General features: G+C 38.6%; 1 protein-coding gene across 1 annotated transcript in view; it reads left to right on the top strand.

Moving 5' to 3' along the window:
- The window catches only part of LOC143626547 (uncharacterized), an 85,821-nt gene extending 80,920 nt beyond the window's left edge, over nt 1–4,901 (top strand). The window contains exon 2 of the mRNA XM_077096608.1: nt 3,889–4,901. Within this exon, the coding sequence (XP_076952723.1) occupies nt 3,889–4,901 (1,013 nt within the window). The remainder of the gene's footprint in view (nt 1–3,888) is intronic.
- The last annotated feature ends 18,857 nt before the right edge of the window (nt 4,902–23,758 follow it).

Here is a 23,758-nt window from a genome sequence, read left to right as displayed (position 1 = left end):
AAAAAGGTCGTTTTCGGCTTAAAAAATGAAATTTATATAAAACCAATTTAAAAACTTTAAAAACCTTAAACCATGCCATTAACTTAAAACATCATATTATTAATAATTGCGCATCTTTTTCGGCTTGATGGATCGTCTCTTGCTCGGTTTGGTATTAAAGGTTTCGTTTAACGCACCTACGTACCATTAAATCGAAATTCTTTTTCTGTGCTTTAATACACTTATCCCGAAGCTTTAATACTTCGTAAACATCACTAAATATCATAGACATCGTCTAAAATTGAACCCTCGATTCGTTCGGGTTTCAATAACTATCGACCGATTAATCGCATGTTCAATACGATGAATTATATATTCACGTACAATCAATACAGTGAACCATGTATTCTCGTATAATTACTATGGTAATTCATGTACCCGACATTAAATATAACAGAACTATTGTCTACCGGTTAGAGTATACCTGGTTTCGTCGGAAACGTTACACTTAACTTTCTAAACAACCAAGTTTACTCGAAAGCATAAATTTATCAAAGTCTACCAGATAATACATGTATAAGTCATTTAAGTATAGAGATCAAGTTTGCTCGAATATCTTAAACATTCTATCAAAAGAATTAAGTTTGCTAGAATTGTCCAAGACTATCAAAGCTTGCTAGTAAACAAATATTCAGATGTAAAGCTTGCTAGAATTACATAAACATCTTATAAAGCAACAAAGTTTGCTAGAATAGTTTAGAAATCATCAAAGCTTGCTAGAATTCACATATTCGAGCATATTCACATGTAAAGCTTTCTAGAATGACCTAAACATCCTATAAAACAACTAAGTTTGCTAGAATAGTTCAGAATTCATCAAAGCTTGCTAGAATCAACATATTCAAACCTTTTAAAGTGTAAAGCTTGCTAGAATGAGTTTAAACATCCTGTAAACCAACTAAGTGTGCTAGAGAGTTCAAAATTCATTAAAGCTTCCTAGTATTGATAGATTCAGACTTTTTCAAGGTTAAAATGCAACTCTTTTTGTCTTAAACCATTTTTCACACAGTTATATCACTAAAATTCATTGTTTAAAAGCAAATGGTGCATTAAGAGATGAAATTTCAATTATATTTGTTGGACTCGGTCTGCCCAAGAGACATATTATAAATGATGTGGCTAGTACGTTATGATCCAAGTCGGGTCATACCCAATAACAAGCTAGACAAACACCGATAATATTCGTTTACATATGATGTGATCATAACAAATGAATATTAACACTTGAGTTATTTGGAAAGAGGTTTCTAAATAAATTGTACTTGTGTAATAAACAAATCATATGGATGATTTATGTTTTATGAGAGAACATTACATAGTGTTATTTAATTTGGTTGAATAACAATATGTGAATAATAATAACCAAGCATGTATCTTAACATATAATAAGTTTTATAAGTAATAAGTTATAAAATTATAAATAAATATATATATATATATATATAAAACTTTATAAAAAAAAAGGAAAAGGAATAATACTCTTTCAAATGTAATATTATTATATGTTTGAGTGGAGACATGCAATGGTTATTATTGGTGGAGAGAAAGATGCCTTTGAATAAAACCAAGTCTTTCTCTTTCATTCTTTCATAACACACATAATTTCTAAGTAAACTTTTCTCTCTTCCTCTCTTGGGTATTTTCATCTAACATAAGAAAAGAAGAAGAAAATTTCAAGTGCAAATCCTAGCTAGAAGTGGTGTGTTGTTGAAGCTTGGGGTATGCTAGCTTGAGGAGCTTCCATATTCAAGTTCTTACCTTTCAATCATCATCTCTTTCACCCGGTTTTGTCATATTGAAAGGTAGTAGTAACATGCATGGACTTATAGTGACATGTATGTATTTGATAGTGTGTAATTCGTATTTGGATCCGGGTTTGGGTTTTGCATATTTAAAATTGGTTTTATACATATCATATTAACAAGATTTAAAACTTTTATATCCGCTGCATTTTTGGTAAAATAGGGATTTTATCACTTTGATAATCTTGTTAAAACCCAACAATGGCATCAAGAGCCGCTTATACGAATGCATGCTTCATTGGACCCAAAATTTTTCGGGTTTATGGTGGGGTTTCACCATTTGGCCGAAACTTTTTGGGGTTTTAGTTACCCCATGGTTTTTCAAGGTTATACTTTACATGCATGTGGTAATCTTGAAAAACCAAGTCATTTGGATGATTGTTTAGTTTGTTTGGACAAAACCCGAAACTTTCGGTTTGCTTAAGCTTTGGCCGAAAGTTTTGAGGCAAAAAGGGGAACCATTTTGGTCTTGTATTATTGCATATTTGGATGTGTAATAGATGTTCATAACCTAGCCATGGCCTTGTGTTTGGTTGAATGATTGTGTTGGTTGTTTGTTCATTCGATTTGGTTGTAATAATTATTTGGGTTTGTAATCTATTTATTCATTCATTTGGTTTTTAATAATAAGTAGATTAGATGTATTTCTTTTACTAGAAAAATGTATTAGGATATATTTTGTAAAATAAGATGCATGGATGGAAGCCCAAATAAAATGATGGAGACCACAACAACGGGGTAAACACTTGGAGCATATGGATGCGGAATCAAGTGGGAGTTCACCGACACAAGTGCATGTTCTTTTGGGTCCCTTAGGAGAGACTTTTTGACACACTTGTCTTCGGTCAACAAGTGTGGTCAACATTAGGAGGCTATGGTTATGAACTTGTGGTTGTGTATATTTTATGCTTGCATGGTTGATTTACTTATGTTTGTATTATTTGCAATATGGTTTGCTTAAAATCAACTAGCATAAAATTGGTTCCTTAGAAATCATTAGGTAATAATAAAATTGGTTTTATTAATAACTAATGATTTCATAATAAAATGGGTTTTATTAATAGGAACTTTGAAAATGGGTTTTTCAACTAAGTGCCATACATTTGAATGCATGCAAATGAAAGGTACAATAAATAGTTTTCCAATCTAGAATTTAGAAAACTTAAATCACTTTTAAAACAAGTTAAACACCATCTTTTTATACTACACTTAAGTCACTTGTAGACTTGAAAGTGAGTTAGGATCACCTAAGCACTTTTAAGAAAACATGTGATCTTAAGGTGATTTTACAAGTACTTTTGGCATTAGGATCACCTAACCACTTGTATGAGTAAACTCACACGTGTATATAAGTAGGACGACTTGATTTGAAACCATGACTATAGGATCACCTTAACATGGCGTTCAAAGGTGTTGATGGGATTAAACATACCAACTAAACATATGATGTTTAACCGATCCCCATAAAACTAGAAGTTGCAAAGGGTTACAATCGTCAAACGTTGACTACCTTGTTAATTTGAATAGTAGGATAAAGGTCACCTAACTATTATTTGAATGAAACGTTGGGTTCTAGATTTTAATCAATAATTGTCTTGGAGACATTAAAGGGTATTAAAGATTAAAATTTTATTAATATCGAAAATACTAATTTGAACTTTGTTAAAATTTCTTCTAGATGGCCGCAAACAACGCACCAAACCCGTGCATAACTTATCACTAAGATCCATTTTGGATAAGGATCGTCTAAACTATAACAACTTCATGGATTGGTATCGAAACTTGAGAATTGTTCTCAAGCAAGAAAAGAAGTCTTATATTTTAGATGATCCTATTCCCGATGTACCAAACGTTGACGATTTAGATGCCTACGCGAATTGGTTAAAATACACCGAGGATTCGGTGCAAGTTTCTTGCCTCATGTTGGGAACAATGATTCCCGAGATCCAAAAGGATTTCGAGAATCATGGGGCGTATGACATGATTACCCAGATTAAGGAAATTTTCCTTACTCAAGCTCGGGTTGAACGATTCGAAACGGTTCAAGCGCTTCATGCATGTCATATGGAAGAAACCCAATCTGTTTCATCTTATGTACTTAAGATGAAGAGCCACATTGATCGGCTTGAACGGCTGAACTGTCCCGTCTCAAAAGAGTTAGCCACGGATTTGATCCTAAATGGCTTAACTAAAAGGTTTGAGACATTCGTCATAAACTACAACATGAACGGATGGGACAAAAGCATTGGTGAGCTTCACGCAATGCTTAAGACAGCAGAAGCCGGCATGGGTAAAAAGGTTTTACCCGTTCTTGCGATCAATGAGGGTGGCTCAAAGAAAAGGCATCACCAGGAACCAAAGGCAAGGGTTGCCGTTGGCAATGGGCAAGTCAAGAAGGGGTTCAAGGGAAAGGCAAAGGCGGAACCAAAACCAAAGAAGCTAAAGGTTAGCGCTGAGGATCCGTGCTTTGGTTGTGTTGAGATAGGTCATTGGATGAGAAACTGTCCGACCTATCTCAAGGAGTTGAAAGCTAAGAGGGATGCGGGGCAAACTTCAGGTACAACTTTCATGGTTCACATTGATCTTAATATTATTTCTTCTAACACATGGGTATTGGATAACGACTGTGGAACTCATATTTGCAATTCATTGCAGGGGTTTAAAATAAGAAATGAAGTGAAGAAAGGAGATATAAGTCTTTTCATGGGCAATGGAGCAAAGGTTGACGTCCAAGCCCGAGGAGATTATGTTTTAAAACTTCCAAATGGTTTGGAAATTATTTTGAAAAACATTTTATATTCCCCTAGTTTGACTAGGAATATTATCTCTGTTTCTTTATTAAGACAATCTGGTTATGACTTTAAGTTTGTTGATAATGGTATTTATTTTTTCATGGATAATGTTTTTTATTTTAAAGCGATGCCGTTTAATGGAATTTATGAATTAATTCATGATGACTCATACATTGATAACTCGTTGTACCAAGCTAACACCAAAAGACTCAAAATTGATTTGAGTAATACTTTTCTTTGGCATTGTCGTCTTGGTCACATAAACTAGAATTGTATTCATACACTTCGAAAGAAAGGTCTTTTGAAATCAAATGTTGATTCATTTGATGAATGTGAATCTTGTTTATTGGGAAAGATGAACAAAGAGCTATTTAATTGAACAAATGAGAGGGCGAAAAACTTATTAGGTATCATACATTCGGATGTATGTGGACCTTTTAGGAAAATGACAAGAAATGGTGAAAGATACTTCATTACCTTTACCGATGATTATAGTCGCTATGGGTATGTGATCTTGTTAAGACACAAAAATGAGGCCTTTGAAATGTTCAAAGTCTTCCAAAATGAAGTACAAAATCAACTCAACAAAACAATCAAAGTACTACGTTCTGATAGAGGAGGTGAATACCTCAATGATGCGTTTCTAGAACATCTTAGGAGTTGTGGGATTGTCTCACAACTTACTCCACCTGGATCACCACAACATAATGGTGTGTCCGAGAGGAAGAATCGAACTTTATTGGACATGGTTCGATCCATGATGGCTAGAAGCTCATTACCTCTATCATTTTGGGGTTTCGCTGTGATCTCCGCTGCCCGTATTTTAAATATGGCACCAACCAAGAAAGTGGATAGGACACCTTTTGAAATATGGCATTGAAAGGCTCCAAAATTTTCATATTTAAAGGTATGGGGTTGTGAGGCTTATGTTAAGATCTACACCCTTGACAAAATTGAATGTCGATCCACTAAGTGTATATTTGTAGGATATCCCACGGATTCGATGGGATATTATTTCTACAATCCAAGCGAGCATAAAGTGTTTATAGCTCGAAAGGCTAAGTTCTTGGAAAGAAGGTTCCTTATGGAAGGAACTGATAGAACTGTAGAACTCGAAGAGGATCGAGAACTACAAGCTGATACACGTTTGGTTGACGCTAGCAATCAACAAGAGGTTGTTCAGGATGATCTAATGGGTGATCAAAACACACAAAACATTCACAAATCTGGTAGAGTTAGCACCCCACCTGAGAGAGATGGATTTTTCATGGATGGATGCTACGTGGTAGATTCGGATGAACCCACCACATACCGAGATGCAATGTCGCAATCTGATTGTGACAAATGGCTAGAAGCCATGAATGTTGAGATGCAATCCATGCATGACAATCAAGTATGGGACTTGGTTGCTCCACCTCTAAATTCCAAACTCGTCAGAAGTAAGTGGGTTTTCAAGAAGAAAACTGATATGCATGGAAACTTGGATACTTATAAAGCCAGACTTGTATCAAAGGGTTTCACTCAAACTCAAGGGGTTGATTATGATGAAACTTTCTCTCCCGTGGCAATGCTAAAGTCTATTAGGATATTGTTTGCCATAGCCGCATATTATGACTATGAGATATGGCAAATGGATGTCAAAAATGCTTTTCTAAATGGGCATCTTAATGAAGATGTTTATATGGTTCAGCCTGAAGGTTTTGTCGATCCACAACATCCTAACAAAGTACGCAAGTTGAAAAAATCAAACTATGGATTGAAACAAGCATCTAGAAGTTGGAATCACCGTTTTGATGATAAAGTTAAGAAATTTGGATTCATCAAAAACGCTGATGAAGCTTGTGTGTATAAGAAAGCTAGTGGGAGCATCATAACCTTTCTGGTATTATATGTCGATGACATATTACTGTTTGGAAATGACATTCCAACCTTGGAAGGTGTAAAAGCCTGGCTTGGAAGATATTTTTCCATTAAGGATCTTGGTGAAGCCGCCTATATTCTGGGAATAAGGATCTATAGGGATAGATCAAGGCGGTTGATAGGTTTGAATCAAAGTGCATACATAGACAAGATCTTGAAAAGGTTCAAGATGGAAAACTCTAAGAAAGGTTTGGTACCTATTCAAAGAGGAACGATGTTGAGTGCTTCTCAATGTCCAAGCTCAAAGGATGAGCAAGACAAAATGAGTGGTATCCCATATGCATCTGCTATAGGATCCATCATGTATGCCATGATTTGCACTAGACCGGATGTGTCATGCGCCTTGAGCATGACAAGTCGATACCAACAAAATCCGGGAACTAGCCATTGGATGGCTGTTAAGAGCATATTGAAATACCTTAGAAGGACTAAGGATATGTTTCTAATATATGGCTCTGGTGAGGAGGAACTCGTTGTAAAGGGTTACACTGATGCGAGTTTCCAAACTGATCGAGATGATTCTCGATCACAATCGGGATATGTTTTTGTTCTCAATGGTGGTGCTGTCTCATGGAAGAGTGCAAAACAAGATGTGGTAGCTTTATCCACCACTGAATCAGAATACATCGCCGCCTCATTGGCAGCTCAAGAAGCTGCATGGATTAGAAAGTTCATTACCGATCTAGGGGTAGTCCGTACCATTCAGGACCCTCTAGAAATCTTTTGTGACAACGAGGGTGCGATTGCTCAAATCAAGGAACCCCGCGCATATCAAAAGACTAGGCACATTGAGCGGAGATTCAACTACATAAGGGATGAAGTTGAAAAGGGAAAGATATGTATTCGCAAAGTTCACATTGATCAAAACATTGCGGACCCACTCACGAAACTCCTTGAAAGACCGAAGCATGAGGGTCATACTTGCGCCTTAGGACTTCGATATTCTAGTGATTGGATTTGATCAAAATTTGTATTTGGATATTGGAACAATTTTATTTTAACTCAATCATATGGTTTTGGTTATGGTCATGTTCTTGAGTTATGTTCCATTTTAGTATGTTTAAATCCGTGAATAATTTGAATAATTCTAAACGTCCGTAGTCGTTCATATTTGTGGGAACACATGTGAAAGTAAGACTATTATGAACATTTGATTGGTAGATATTCATGAGGTATGAATATAGCAAAGGGTTGCTGCCAAGGTTCATAGATATTTCTGGGATAAATATTGGACTGACCCGCTCTCAATTTTACTGCATGGAATCCTTGGGATTTGTGATCACAAGAAAATTTTAGTAAAGGCGAACTTCATAGTATCCTCCGACCTGAGATACATATTGGGTCTTGATATTCATCGACTATTATGCTTTGACTTAGTTATTTGCTGCTCTGAAATGTGTCAGTACATAAGGCTAAGCTCAAGTATAGTACAAGGTGATAGTGAGAGACGTATGTAGTCAATATGGGATTTGTCCCTCTTATTCGTTGAGAGTTAAATGTCTAAGGCCTGACAAGTTAAATCAACAGAGAATGATCACTCTGTGTCTCTGGATTTAACATGACATTTGTGGCAAAAGGATAAATGATAGTTTCACCTAAATCATTTTCAAGTATGAGACTTGAAAGGGATGATGTTATTGAATGGCACTTCGTCATGCGTATTAGGGGTAGTAAACCGTAGTTAGGCGGTATTTGCTACTTGCATCAATCTTCTATGTATCTTGTGCAAGTGGGAGATTGTTGGACTCGGTCTGCACAAGAGACATATTATAATTGATGTGGCTAGTACGTTATGATCCAAGTCGGGTCATACCCAATAACAAGCTAGACAAACACCGATAATATTCGTTTACATATGATGTGATCATAACAAATGAATATTAACACTTGAGTTATTTGGAAAGAGGTTTCTAAATAAAATGTACTTGTGTAATAAACAAATCATATGGATGATTTATGTTTTATGAGAGAACATTACAAAGTGTTATTTAAGTTGGTTGAATAACAATATGTGAATAAATAATAACCAAGCATGTATCTTAACATATAATAAGTTTTATAAGTTATAAGTTATAAACTTATAAATAAATATATATATATATAAAACTTTATAAAAAAAAAGGAAAAGGAATAATACTCTTTCAAATGTAATATTATTTTATGTTTGAGTGGAGACATGCAATGGTTATTATTGGTGGAGAGAAAGATGCCTTTAAATAAAACCATGTCTTTCTCTTTCATTCTTTCATAACACACATAATTTCCAAGTAAACTTTTCTCTCTTCCTCTCTTGGGTATTTTCATCCAACATAAGAAAAGAAGAAGAAAATTTTAAGTGCAAATCCTAGCTAGAAGTGGTGTGTTGTTGAAGCTTGGGGTATGCTAGCTTGAGGAGCTTCCATATTCAAGTTCTTACCTTTCAATCATCATCTCTTTCACCTGGTTTTGTCATATTGAAAGGTAGTAGTAACATGCATGGACTTTTAGTGACATGTATGTATTTGATAGTGTGTAATTCGTATTTGGATCCGGGTTCGGGTTTTGCATGTTTAAAATTGGTTTTATACATATCATATTAACAAGATTTAAAACTTTTATATCCGCTGCGTTTTTGGTAAAATAGGGATTTTATCACTTTGATAATCTTGTTAAAACCCAACAATATTTCCTTTCATTTCCTTTTGAAAAGATTTCAACATGGGATCATATTGGTTAAGTTGCCTCTGAATACTTCATTCTCAGCATTATTATGACATATCAGATAGGTTAACAACAGGTCTAGACTTAGCGTGATTTTCATTCCTTTTTGGTGATATGCTTTAAGGTTCAATTTAATTAGCATAATTCATAAATGGACAACACTGATTGTCACACCCTCAAAATCCACTAACGGAGTTTTACCGTCAGAGGGTGTGAACTGGCAGGATCGGATTCATTAGTTATAACTAAACCAAAGAAAAACGTTTAAATGAAAGTAAATGCGGAAGCGTAAAACCTTAATTCAAAAGTTGCGTCACGCAGGACGACTTAAAACCAAATGTAACTGTTAAAATTAAGTTTGCAGAATAAAAGTGTTTTCATTAATGCATGCTCCTAAACCGCGCGCTCGCCTCGGCTACCTGAGAATAACATACTAAAAGTGTCAACACAAGGTTGGTGAGTTCACAAGTTAAATAAGGTAAATTGTTTAGCGTTTTGCGTAACCTCGTTACGATGTTTAAATGTTGCGTAACCCCGTTACGACGTTTGAGTGTGTAACCACGTTACAGCGTTTAAGTGTTGCGTAACCCCGTTACGGCGTTTGAGTGTGTAACCACGTTACAGCGTTTAAGTGTTGCGTAACCCCGTTACGGCGTTTGAGTGTGTAACCACGTTACAGCGTTTAAGTGTTTTGCATTACCAGATAGTGTTATGTCAAATTATATATCGATAGGTAGCTAATCTATACAACAAGTATCGCTAAGTGGTTCGCGACCGAAGCTGACTGTTTATCAAGTGCCCGTCACCAGGTCCTCCAGACCATGGTAAGTGTTAGCCAAAATTTACACCCACTCAACCTCCAGTTGAGCTTAGCGTCGGGTGGGGTTTGTCAAACCCAGTAGTACTACCCAAAAGTGACTCGCTATTCCAAATATTAACCGGTCCGATGTGTGGGACTTCAAATGTTATGTATGCCGCTTAGCCTTTACAAGTGATATATAATTTATAACAAAATCTTTCATATGCGTTTATCTCAGAAAATATGTTTATCGGAGTATGTTATCTCCCCCAAGTGAAAAACGTTTGAAAACAGTTTAAGAGTGGGGTAAGTGAACTCACTGTTTGCGAAGAATATCCGATCTAGATCACCAAGTGATACGCGTCGTAGAAAACTCTCTAGCGTTCTAAAATAACAAGGAAATTTTCTAAGTAGCGGAACATTTAACGAGTCTCTAGACTCGGCACATAATACCTATGCACGTAACATGTTTCGTGTTTCGTTCGTGAATCGTGTGTGACTTGAACAAGTACAATTGTGATACGATACATGAGTGAGCAATTACTTTCGTGTCACGTATTAATAACATACTTATTAGCAATTATTCCCGTAAGGGCATTTTGGTCAACAAACAAAGACTAACTAACCATTATTCCCCATAAGGGCAATTTGGTCAATTCATGGAAATCAACTAGCAACTATTCCCCGCAAGGGTATTTTGGTCAAAATACAACAATTATATAAAAACTATCATATTTCATGCATTCCTATACAACTCAGCAGCTAGTTTCGTTATGACAGAATTTCTACTTGAAAGATTGCACTAGTTCACCGATTATAACGTCTCAATTAATTCACCAAAAATTTCCACAGAAGCATACATATCTTAGGTTTCCAGAACATGTTTTATCTTATTTTTATTCCATATAGATTGCTCATAATGATCAAAACACTACAGTAAACTCATATCAGTCAGATTCATGCGCAACAAAATGTTATTTGGAATTCCCGTTAAACGAAAAATCCAATAAATGCAAGACCACTTGGGTTTGGTTCCTAACTCAGTGAGTCAACTTCCAGAAGTGGAACCAACCCAATTGGTCTCGTGGTTCATGAGATATAACATTTACAACATAACCTAACAGCAGGTCTAACAGCTCAGCTTTGCATCACGTTTTTGTAAAATCATAAAAGTATACTTCCACTTATCCAAAAATTACGAATTTATACTTCATAGAAACTAGACTCAACCTAGTTTACTGCAGTACCCACAATCTCAATCAATTTTCACGTTTACACTTCGTTACAGTCAGTTAAACATTGTATATACATTCTGTCCAGAATCTGTTCACATCAAAACTCAACATAATCACAACCGATGAACTATCATGCATCCATATAACCCTCTAGACACTATAACTACTATCCATGCATATCAATCACACCATACATACAAGATTAGGGTTTGTGATCTAATCCAAATCAAAGACAACAATGAATCATGCAACAACATCAATCTAGTTATCAATCTATTATGCAACTAACAAGAATCATATTGATCACATACATACATATAATCGGCCTACTTAGGGTTTACATACAACCCATTAAACATCAAAATTACACAACAAGGAGGTAAGGGATGATCAAGTATACCTTCCTAGCACCTAGTTCTTGGATTAATCTCTTGATTGATGTGTGTGTGTGTGATCTTTGTGGACGGCAGCCGTGGAGAGGGAACAAGAGACTTCCGATCGGAAGTTGTAGGGTTAGGGAAAATAGTTAGGGTTTAGTGTTTAAGTTATATTTATAAATAATCAAGTTACATTCTAGTCCCTCTTCTTTCCAAGTGTTGTTTTTCTAGAACATTCCATCATACTTGGACAATAAGTTAACATGACCATAGTATTATCACATAGCACATAATCCTAACACATAATAATCATATAATTATTGTTTTTACGTTTGTCGTTTATTTATCAATCGTTTGCGTCAACTCGTTTGCGTTTCGGTGCAAATCCCGAAAGACTACCCATGTAGTGAGTGTTAAGCGTCATTTAAACCCTAGTTTAAATGTAATGAAGTGTGCGTTATAGATTCAACGATCTTAAAGTTTGAATTGACGGAGTTGAGTTAACGGAGTTAACCTGGAATTGACGATTGTCACATCATTCCCTTGTTAAAGAATTTTCGTCCCGAAAATTTGAGTCAAGTCGTGATGAGAGTCTGAAAGAGTAAGAAGAAAAATTTCAGTTTGTCATATCATCCCCTAGTAAAAAGAAATTTCGTCCCGAAATTTAATTCATACCTCCGGTGATGTTTGACGGTTTGCCGGGTTTCGCGGTTTTCGGTGTTTGGTTAGCCCTTCAAAAAGGTGGGGATACTTTTTCATCATTTGATCCTCGCGTTCCCACGTGAACTCCGGTCCACGTCTCGAGTTCCAACGAACTTTAACGATTGGAATTTTGCTGTGTTTGAGCGTTTTGGTTTCCCAATCCAAAACCTCGACTGGTTCCTCAATGAACCGTAACTGTTCATCGACTTGTAGTTCCTCCAAAGGGACTACTTGGGTTTCATCAGATAGGCATTTCTTCAAATTTGAAACGTGGAATACATCGTGTACGCCACTGAGTTCTGTTGGTAGGTCCAGTCGGTACGCCACCGGACCAATGCGCTCAGTTATCCGGTACGGACCAACATACCGTGGGTTGAGTTTGTTTCGCTTACCAAAGCGAACCACACCTTTCCAAGGTGAGACTTTGAGTAACACCCGATCGTTTACTTGAAATTCGAGAGGTTTTCGGCGCTTGTCGGCGTAACTCTTTTGGCGATCTCGTGCTGCTGCCATGCGATTTCGGATTTGAACGATCTTTTCCGAGGTTTCGAGTACCAGTTCCGGACCAGTGATTTGGCTATCACCCACCTCTGCCCAGCAGAGTGGTGATCGACACTTCCGTCCGTACAGCGCTTCAAACGGTGCTGCCTTAATACTTGCGTGGTAGCTGTTATTATACGAAAACTCTACCAAGGGTAAGTGGGGTTCCCAACTCTTTCCGAAATCTAAGACGCATGCACGCAACATATCCTCCAGGGTCTGAATAGTCCGTTCACTTTGCCCATCCGTCTGAGGATGGTATGCGGTACTCATATCAAGACGTGTGCCCAGTGCGCTTTGCAGCGACTTCCAAAAGTGTGAGGTAAAACGAGAATCTCGATCGGAAATGATCGAGACAGGCACTCCGTGTCTCGACACCACTTCCTTCATGTAGACACGAGTCAGTCTTTCCATTTTGTCTGTTTCTTTAATTGCTAAGAAGTGTGCCGATTTAGTCAATCGGTCAACGATCACCCAGATGGTATCGCATCCCGTCGGTGTCTTAGGCAAACCCGTAATAAAGTCCATTGAGATTTGCTCACATTTCCACATTGGGAGTTCCGGTTGTTGCAGTAGACCAGATGGTTTCTGGTATTCTATCTTGACTCTGGCACAAGTCAAGCATTTGCTCACGTAGGTGGCGATGTCGGCTTTCATGTTCGGCCACCAGTAAAGTTCCTTTAAATCATGATACATTTTATCTGAGCCAGGGTGGATAGAATATCGGGACTTGTGAGCTTCGTCCATCACTAGAGTTCTCAACTCTCCGTATCGTGGAACCCAAATCCGGTTCTCAAAATATCGGACCCCGTCCGATCTGGTTTCAAGTTGCTTGCTCATGCCCCGCATGAGTTCCGATGGAAGATTATCATCTTTCAAAGCTTCCAGTTGCGCATCGCGAATCTGATCGGGTAAGCTGGCATGAATCGTGAGTTGCAATGCTCTCACCCGTCTGGGTTTATCTGTTTCTTTTCTGCTGAGGGCGTCGGCCACCACATTGGCCTTGCCAGGGTGGTACTTGATGGCACAATCATAATCTTTAAGCAGCTCGACCCAACGACGCTGTCGCATGTTCAGCTCTTTCTGATCGTAGATATGTTGGAGACTCTTGTGGTCGGTGTAAATGGTAAACCTGGTACCGTACAAGTAATGCCTCCATATCTTTAGAGCAAACACTACAGCTCCGAGTTCCAAATCGTGGGTCGTGTAGTTCTTCTCGTGAACCCGTAGTTGTCTAGAGGCGTAGGCTATAACCTTCTCGAGTTGCATCAGCACACAACCGAGACCTTGTATAGATGCGTCACAGTGTACCTCAAAGTTCTCCGTTCCCTCGGGGAGAGCTAAAATAGGGGCGCTACAAAGCTTGGTTTTCAACAGTTGAAAAGCGGATTCTTGCGCGTCACCCCAGTTGTACTTAGTGCCCTTGTGAGTCAAAGCGGTGAGGGGTTGAGCAATCTTTGAAAATCCCTCGATGAAACGCCGATAGTAGCCGGCCAATCCTAGGAATTGTCGCACCTCAGTCGGAGTCTTAGGTGCTTCCCAGTTTTTGATGGCCTCTACCTTACCGGGATCGACATGGATACCATTCTCGTTGATCACATGTCCTAAAAAGTGAACCTCGCGAAGCCAAAATTCACATTTCGAGAGTTTAGCATACAGTTGTTCCTTCTTCAGCAGTTCCAGAATTATCCTCAAGTGCTCTTCGTGGTCAGTCTCGTTCTTGGAGTAGACGAGAATATCATCAATGAAAACAATCACAAACTTGTCGAGGTACGCCTTGCATACTCGATTCATGAGATCCATAAATACGGCTGGTGCGTTGGTTAGGCCAAAAGGCATAACCGAAAACTCGTAGTGTCCATACCGTGTTCTGAAAGCCGTTTTTGAAATATCTTCTTCGCGCACTCTCAGCTGGTGATAACCGGATCGTAGATCGATCTTCGAGTAGTAACTCGATCCCTGAAGCTGGTCAAACAGATCATCAATTCGGGGTAAAGGATAACGGTTCTTGACCGTCACCTTGTTCAACTCCCGGTAGTCGATGCACATTCGGAAAGTCCCGTCTTTCTTTCGGACAAACAAGACAGGGGCTCCCCATGGCGATGAGCTAGGTCGGATAAAACCTTTATCCAACAAATCTTGCAACTGGGTGGACAACTCCTGAAGTTCCGCCGGTGCGAGCCGATACGGGGCTCGTGCTATGGGTGCTGCACCGGGTGTCAACTCGATCTGAAATTCGACTTGACGAATAGGAGGGAGTCCAGGTAAATCCTCCGGGAAAACTTCCGGAAAGTCTCGCACAACCGGTATGTCTTCAATTCGTTTCTCCTCCGCGGGTTTCTCAACAATCTGCGCCAAAATTGCCGGATGACCCTTTCGTAAATACTTCTGTGCCTTCATAAGGGTAATGACGCTGGTGGTCATGCCGCCTCTCTCGCCTCGGACCGAAATGATCTCGCCAGAAGGGGTGGTAATATGGACGATCTTATCATGGCATATAATCTCCGCTCGGTTCTCAGATAACCAGTCCATGCCGACAACGACATCGAAACTACTAAGCGTAAAAGAAATAAGGTCGATGTCAAAGACATGACCTGACAGTTTCAACTTACATCCCGCAAGTATATGAGTTGTTATTACAGTTTTACCGTTAGCTAATTCGACAGGAAACTCAGCGTCTAACGGGGTTGGAGTAAGGTTTAAAAGTTGGCTAAAGGCCTTTGACACAAAACTCCTATCAGCTCCAGTGTCAAACAAAACAGAAGCAAAACAATCGTTTATAGGGAACTTACCAGACACCACATGTGGATCTCTGCGGGCTTGACCCGATCCAATCACAAACGCTCTTCCTTTGCCATTTCCTCCACCGTTACTGCCACTTCCATTGCCCCCATTGTTGTCATTATGTTTCAGCTTGGGGCAATCCTTCCGGAAATGACCTTCCTGTCCACATTCAAAACATCCCTTAGTCGTCATCGGTTGTTTAGGAGCACCCTTTGCCGCAAGGTCTCCTCTACAGTCCTTCGCTAGGTGACCTATCTTTCCACATCTTTGACACTTGACACGGTCACACTGACCAACATGATGAAAGTTGCACCTGTTGCACTTTGGATACTTCCCAACATATCCGCTCGAAACCTGCCCGCTACCGTTGTTGTTGTTGTTGTGATTCTGAGTGTTGAAACTCCGAGTAAATTCGGGCTTACGGTAGTGGTGTTGCGGTGGGAGGTTTGAGGATGAAGATCTGGTGTTGTCAAATTTTCTCTTCCCGCTGTTCGGGTTGCTGTTGTTGTTACTGTTGCTGACGTGGTCATTACTCGGGTTGTCACGGGCTTTAGCAGTCGAACCCCTCGGTGGTAACGCACCCTGGGTCACAGCCTGATCCGTCAGTTTGTGAGCCAAACGGATCGCTTGTTGGATCGTGGCTGGTCTGGAAGACGTCACCATACCCTGAATCTGTGGTGCTAACCCATCAATGTACATCTCTATTCTCTTGCTCGGCGGATCCACCATCCGCGGACACATCACCGCCAACTCGTGCGAACGAGTAGTGTAGGCTTCAATCTCTGAACCCACCATTTTCAATGACCAAAACTCCGATTCTAACTTCGAAATTTCTTCCCTCGGACAGTACTCTTCTCGCATCATGTTTTTGAACTCCTCCCAGTTCATCGCGTTAGCCAGTTCTAATCCAAGAATCTGGACGTTCGAATTCCACCAAGTGAGGGCGGAATCCTCAAGTGTCCCAGCAGCAAACTTGACCCTACTGGCAGGGGGACAGTTACACATCTCAAAGGCCGACTCGGCCTTCTCAGCCCAACGCAGGAAGCCTATAGCTCCCTCAGTGCCCTTAAACGTACTGGGCTTGCAGTCTAAGTAGTTCTTGAAGGTACATGCTCCATTCGGACCTCCTGTTTGATTTTGAACGTGTGCAGCTAAAGCGGCAGCAACATGGTCATTCAGCAGGGTTTGGAGTTCAGCTGCAGTCATGCTGATGTTACCACGTCCTCGTCCAGCGTTTCTTCCGGCCATTTCCTAGAATCACAGTATAAAATGTTAAACATGAATTTTTCTTTCATATACAACACACCATACATGTAATAAAAAAATAGGTAAGAAAGAAAAATAAGGAACAACATCACATCACAACCACATATTAGTCTAAATAAAAATTCATGATTAAAACCATTGTATTCGCTACAAAGTATTTCCAATCAATCCTTAAAATCATAGAAAAATAATAGTTAGGATGGAGACAACCCCTCCATCTAAGTGTCATCATCACTAGATGTCGTCATCGGAGGACACCTCTGAATGTGCCTCCTCCTCAGCCGGTTCCTCCTCCGGCTCCTCTTCGGGATCTTCCTCGGGATCCTCCTCAGGCTCCTCTTCGGGATCTTCTTCAGGTTCCTCTTCAGGCTCTGCCTCGGGTTCTGCTGCGTTCTGGGCAAGTTGCATTTGTAGGATATCGCAACGTTCTAATGCTATTTCGGTTCGGGTCCTTGCTTCTTGGAGTTGCTCTTGCAAGTCTATCATCTCGGCTTGCATCTTCATCATAACCTTGGTTTGTTGCTCACTAGTCTCTTGCATTTCTTTCGTTGCCGCTGCCATGCGGGCAATCTCCTCCTGAGTCTCGGTTCCATCTTTAAACAGTCTGGCAACATTTTCTCTAGTGTAGCGCATGTAACCCACATCACGCTCCAAACAAGAAACGACAGCTGCGAGAACTCGCTCTACAGGTTCGGGTATAGGTGGTAGAGTGTTAGGGTAAGCAGGGTGGCTCGGGTGAGGCAATGGGGGAACTTGTTCACGGTAGACCATACGTCTGATCATGTTGGGGTACCACTCCCAGCTAACGTCGTTGTCATACAAGCCTCCGGATAGGCGGTACCTCTTCGGTGCAGGAGCTTCGAGTTCCGGGACTACGTGGGGTGGCGAGGCAGTAGGTAACTGCGGTTCCTTCCCGTGAGCATGCGTCATCGAATCGGATGATAATGAGGGTGGCGTCGACATTTCTACAGGTAAGCCGTGTATATGCGCGCGTATGAGTAAAGGAGGTAAGGGAATAAGATTTCAAGACTACACAAACCTATGCAGTGCGTATCATTATAACTAATGGGTCGTCGCGGTTATAGTCTAGTATGCATGCAGCTTTCTAGTTCGCTATAACCAATGGCTCTGATACCAATCTGTCACACCCTCAAAATCCACTAACGGAGTTTTACCGTCAGAGGGTGTGAACTGGCAGGATCGGATTCATTAGTTATAACTAAACCAAAGAAAAACGTTTAAATGAAAGTAAATGCGGAAGCGTAAAACCTTAATTCAAAAGTTGCGTCACGCAGGACGACTTAAAACCAAATGTAACTGTTAAAATTAAGTTTGCAGAATAAAAGTGTTTTCATTAATGCATGCTCCTAAACCGCGCGCTCGCCTCGGCTACCTGAGAATAACATACTAAAAGTGTCAACACAAGGTTGGTGAGTTCACAAGTTAAATAAGGTAAATTGTTTAGCGTTTTGCGTAACCTCGTTACGATGTTTAAATGTTGCGTAACCCCGTTACGACGTTTGAGTGTGTAACCACGTTACAGCGTTTAAGTGTTGCGTAACCCCGTTACGGCGTTTGAGTGTGTAACCACGTTACAGCGTTTAAGTGTTGCGTAACCCCGTTACGGCGTTTGAGTGTGTAACCACGTTACAGCGTTTAAGTGTTTTGCATTACCAGATAGTGTTATGTCAAATTATATATCGATAGGTAGCTAATCTATACAACAAGTATCGCTAAGTGGTTCGCGACCGAAGCTGACTGTTTATCAAGTGCCCGTCACCAGGTCCTCCAGACCATGGTAAGTGTTAGCCAAAATTTACACCCACTCAACCTCCAGTTGAGCTTAGCGTCGGGTGGGGTTTGTCAAACCCAGTAGTACTACCCAAAAGTGACTCGCTATTCCAAATATTAACCGGTCCGATGTGTGGGACTTCAAATGTTATGTATGCCGCTTAGCCTTTACAAGTGATATATAATTTATAACAAAATCTTTCATATGCGTTTATCTCAGAAAATATGTTTATCGGAGTATGTTATCTCCCCCAAGTGAAAAACGTTTGAAAACAGTTTAAGAGTGGGGTAAGTGAACTCACTGTTTGCGAAGAATATCCGATCTAGATCACCAAGTGATGCGCGTCGTAGAAAACTCTCTAGAGTTCTAAAATAACAAGGAAATTTTCTAAGTAGCGGAACATTTAACGAGTCTCTAGACTCGGCACATAATACCTATGCACGTAACATGTTTCGTGTTTCGTTCGTGAATCGTGTGTGACTTGAACAAGTACAATTGTGATACGATACATGAGTGAGCAATTACTTTCGTGTCACGTATTAATAACATACTTATTAGCAATTATTCCCGTAAGGGCATTTTGGTCAACAAACAAAGACTAACTAACCATTATTCCCCATAAGGGCAATTTGGTCAATTCATGGAAATCAACTAGCAACTATTCCCCGCAAGGGTATTTTGGTCAAAATACAACAATTATATAAAAACTATCATATTTCATGCATTCCTATACAACTCAGCAGCTAGTTTCGTTATGACAGAATTTCTACTTGAAAGATTGCACTAGTTCACCGATTATAACGTCTCAATTAATTCACCAAAAATTTCCACAGAAGCATACATATCTTAGGTTTCCAGAACATGTTTTATCTTATTTTTATTCCATATAGATTGCTCATAATGATCAAAACACTACAGTAAACTCATATCAGTCAGATTCATGCGCAACAGAATGTTATTTGGAATTCCCGATAAACGAAAAATTCAATAAATGCAAGACCACTTGGGTTTGGTTCCTAACTCAGTGAGTCAACTTCCAGAAGTGGAACCAACCCAATTGGTCTCGTGGTTCATGAGATATAACATTTACAACATAACCTAACAGCAGGTCTAACAGCTCAGCTTTGCATCACGTTTTTGTAAAATCATAAAAGTATACTTCCACTTATCCAAAAATTACGAATTTATACTTCATAGAAACTAGACTCAACCTAGTTTACTGCAGTACCCACAATCTCAATCAATTTTCACGTTTACACTTCGTTACAGTCAGTTAAACATCGTATATACATTCTGTCCAGAATCTGTTCACATCAAAACTCAACATAATCACAACCGATGAACTATCATGCATCCATATAACCCTCTAGACACTATAACTACTATCCATGCATATCAATCACACCATACATACAAGATTAGGGTTTGTGATCTAATCCAAATCAAAGACAACAATGAATCATGCAACAACATCAATCTAGTTATCAATCTATTATGCAACTAACAAGAATCATATTGATCACATACATACATATAATCGGCCTACTTAGGGTTTACATACAACCCATTAAACATCAAAATTACACAACAAGGAGGTAAGGGATGATCAAGTATACCTTCCTAGCACCTAGTTCTTGGATTAATCTCTTGATTGATGTGTGTGTGTGTGATCTTTGTGGACGGCAGCCGTGGAGAGGGAACAAGAGACTTCCGATCGGAAGTTGTAGGGTTAGGGAAAATAGTTAGGGTTTAGTGTTTAAGTTATATTTATAAATAATCAAGTTACATTCTAGTCCCTCTTCTTTCCAAGTGTTGTTTTTCTAGAACATTCCATCATACTTGGACAATAAGTTAACATGACCATAGTATTATCACATAGCACATAATCCTAACACATAATAATCATATAATTATTGTTTTTACGTTTGTCGTTTATTTATCAATCGTTTGCGTCAACTCGTTTGCGTTTCGGTGCAAATCCCGAAAGACTACCCATGTAGTGAGTGTTAAGCGTCATTTAAACCCTAGTTTAAATGTAATGAAGTGTGCGTTATAGATTCAACGATCTTAAAGTTTGAATTGACGGAGTTGAGTTAACGGAGTTAACCTGGAATTGACGATTGTCACACTGATTGTGCTATGATACCTCATATCTCTTCTCAAAGCTTATTTGGCTTTCCCCAGATCACCCTAGTTTGACTTCAACCCCTTGATATTTGGTCAAAATCCTTTTACGACAGAACAGATAAATTGATTTAAAATTTTCATTTCAAAGCTTCAAACATATTGTGGTTGAAAGTTGGAATTAAATGCCACGCAAGTCGGTCTTACAAGCCTTTCATTTGGAATGTTTAAAGGACTTATGTTATTGCCTCCACCCCTGTAGTTCTAGTTTTAACCCTCTTGTTTGCATTTTCATAAAATTTGTGAACATCTCAACTTTTGGTTGATAAAAATAAACATTGTTCACATTTGTTCTTTGTCATATGTATAAAATGAATCATTTTGAAGACCAAATATCAACAGGCTCGTTTATCACTGGGTACTCACTTTTCTGCCTATCATCCAGAGAGACTTATCTTGAAATATGCATAGACAACAATGTACCTCCACATTAAGATTAACATTTTCATTATGTTTATATCACCTCAGATTTTACACATCATGGAAAGCAACCATACATATTAATGACTGTACTAATTTTATTTTTAGCCTATTAAAACCATATGATCAGCATAAATAACCGATGTACTATCACTTCCCAAAAGATTGGATCAATTTTCACTTACAACCTTTTAAGTCTCTACAAAGCATGAACTGAATAATCTTATCATGTCTCAACACCATTTCAACTTGCTCTGTTTTGTCAAAATTGTTTTGAATAAAATTTTCTTGAAAGCTTTTCATTTGAGCATGCAATTTTTACACAAACACATACTTTGACACAAACAGTAAGTAACATAATAAAAAACAATCATAACATGAAAGACACAATCAAAACAAGCAGACTCCACACAGATTAGGTTTTCCTTTCAAATATCTAATGATCCTCTTTACAACAGCCATTTGAGACATCTTAGGACTTGACGGGAATCTTGCACATACACATACAGCAAACATAATATCTAATTTAGAAGCAGTTAGATACGTCAGTGAACCAATCTTTGCTCTATACTCATGCTCATAAATGGGTTCCCCCTTTTCGTCTGCAATCATCTTTTCATGTGTGTCCATTGTAGTTGAAGCAGTCTGGTGATCTTGACATTTGAACTCGTTCAGAATGTCCTTCTCATACTTTGATTGACAAATGAATATGCCGTCTTTCTTTTGCTAAACTTGCAGACCCAGAAAGAAATTCATTTCACCCATGGAGCTCATGCAGTATTTTGACTTCATTACTTCTTCAAATTCAATGCACATTTGTTCATTGGTAAACCCAAATATGATGCCATCTAAATAAACTTGTAGAAGGAGTAAATCTCTTCCTTTTATTTTGTTGAACAGGGTATTGTCAATGGCTCCCCTTTGAAAACCATTAGCAAGCAGGTGGTTTGATAACTCATCATACCAAGCTCTTGGAGCTTGATACAATCCATACAAAGCCTTTTTTAACTTGTATACTGTGTTAGGATAATCATGGGACAAAAAATTATGATAGCTTTTAGCCATGCCGCTGGTGCAAATACTTCCTCAAAGTCAATACCTTCTTCTTGTAGCAGCCTAGTGCAACTAGTCTGGCCTTGTTCTTTATAAAAATCCCTCTCTCATCCCTCTCTTTTCTAAACACCCATTTGTTTCCAATGGCATACCTATTCCTTAGCTTGTCTACAAGTTTCCAAACTTGTAGATCGCTAAATTGAGCCAACTCCTCTTGCATTGCTTCTACCCAACTATTGTCTTTTAAAGCTTGAATAATGTTCTTGGGTTCAACTTGGGATAGAAAGCAGGATTACAAACAAATGCACTTCTTATAACTCTTTCATTAATATCCCCAATGATGTTTTTGGATGGATGATTTCTTTCAACAGAGGAAGTTTGCACAATTACATTAGTAGACACATTTGAATCAATGACCAAATCAGTTGTTGCATCATGAAATTCACTTGATTCTTCAGGAAACTGTTGTGAAGTGGAAGCAACATTATTTCCAATATTCATGTTTTTAAACAAAGTTTCAAATCTTGCTTCTCTTGTAGCCTGTTCTTGAATTTGATCTTGCTGGTTGCTAGGATCTTACTCATTCAAGACATGATCTCTTGAACCTCTTGATTTTCTTGAATACCATGTTCTTGATCTTGTCCTTGATTATGACCTTGGTTTGGATCTTGATATTAATCTTGAACTTGTTCATATTCAGCATTTGAGGGATCCTTAATAAATCTTTATTCAGTCCTTTTACTAGCAACCTTGGACCACAGTTTGTCCAAATATGTTTTTCTTCAGAATTTTCCACATGGATACTTGTCTTGTAAAAAGTGTCATCCAAGTCTTCAGGATAAATCTTGAAAGACTTGATTAACTTCCCAAGATCAAATAACCAAGATACTCAATCCACAGTATTAAACTTATTTTCATTGAATATTACATCAAAGGACTCAATCACACTCAAATGATCTTTAACTTAAACTCTATATGCTTTTGAGTGTGTTGAATATCCTACAAAGAAACAATCCAAGGTCTTTGATTGAAACTTGTTGAGATAGTCCTTGGTATTCAAAAGTGAGAACATGCAACCAAAGGTTTGAGAAAATTGATGTAGGGCTTCCTTTTGACTAGATTTCATAAGGATTCTTGTCTTGGCTCTTGTTGAGAAGTACCCTGTTCTGAAAATAGCAGCCTATGTTGATTGCTTATGCCCAAAAAGTATTACGCAAGTAAGCATATGCTAACATGGTTCTTGCAGCTTCAATGAGTCTTATGTTTCTTCTTTCAGCTACACCATTTTGTTCAGGAGTTCTAGGGGCACTTAATTGTTGAATTATTTCTTTTGCATTGCAAAACTCATCCATT

Source organism: Bidens hawaiensis, unplaced genomic scaffold (genome assembly GCF_021521415.1).
Source record: "Bidens hawaiensis isolate Kalapana, Puna unplaced genomic scaffold, B.hawaiensis_p1.1 tig00004414_1, whole genome shotgun sequence".
NCBI classification, from domain to species: Eukaryota; Viridiplantae; Streptophyta; class Magnoliopsida; order Asterales; family Asteraceae; genus Bidens; species Bidens hawaiensis.
This window is presented reverse-complemented; position numbering and strand designations above follow the sequence as displayed.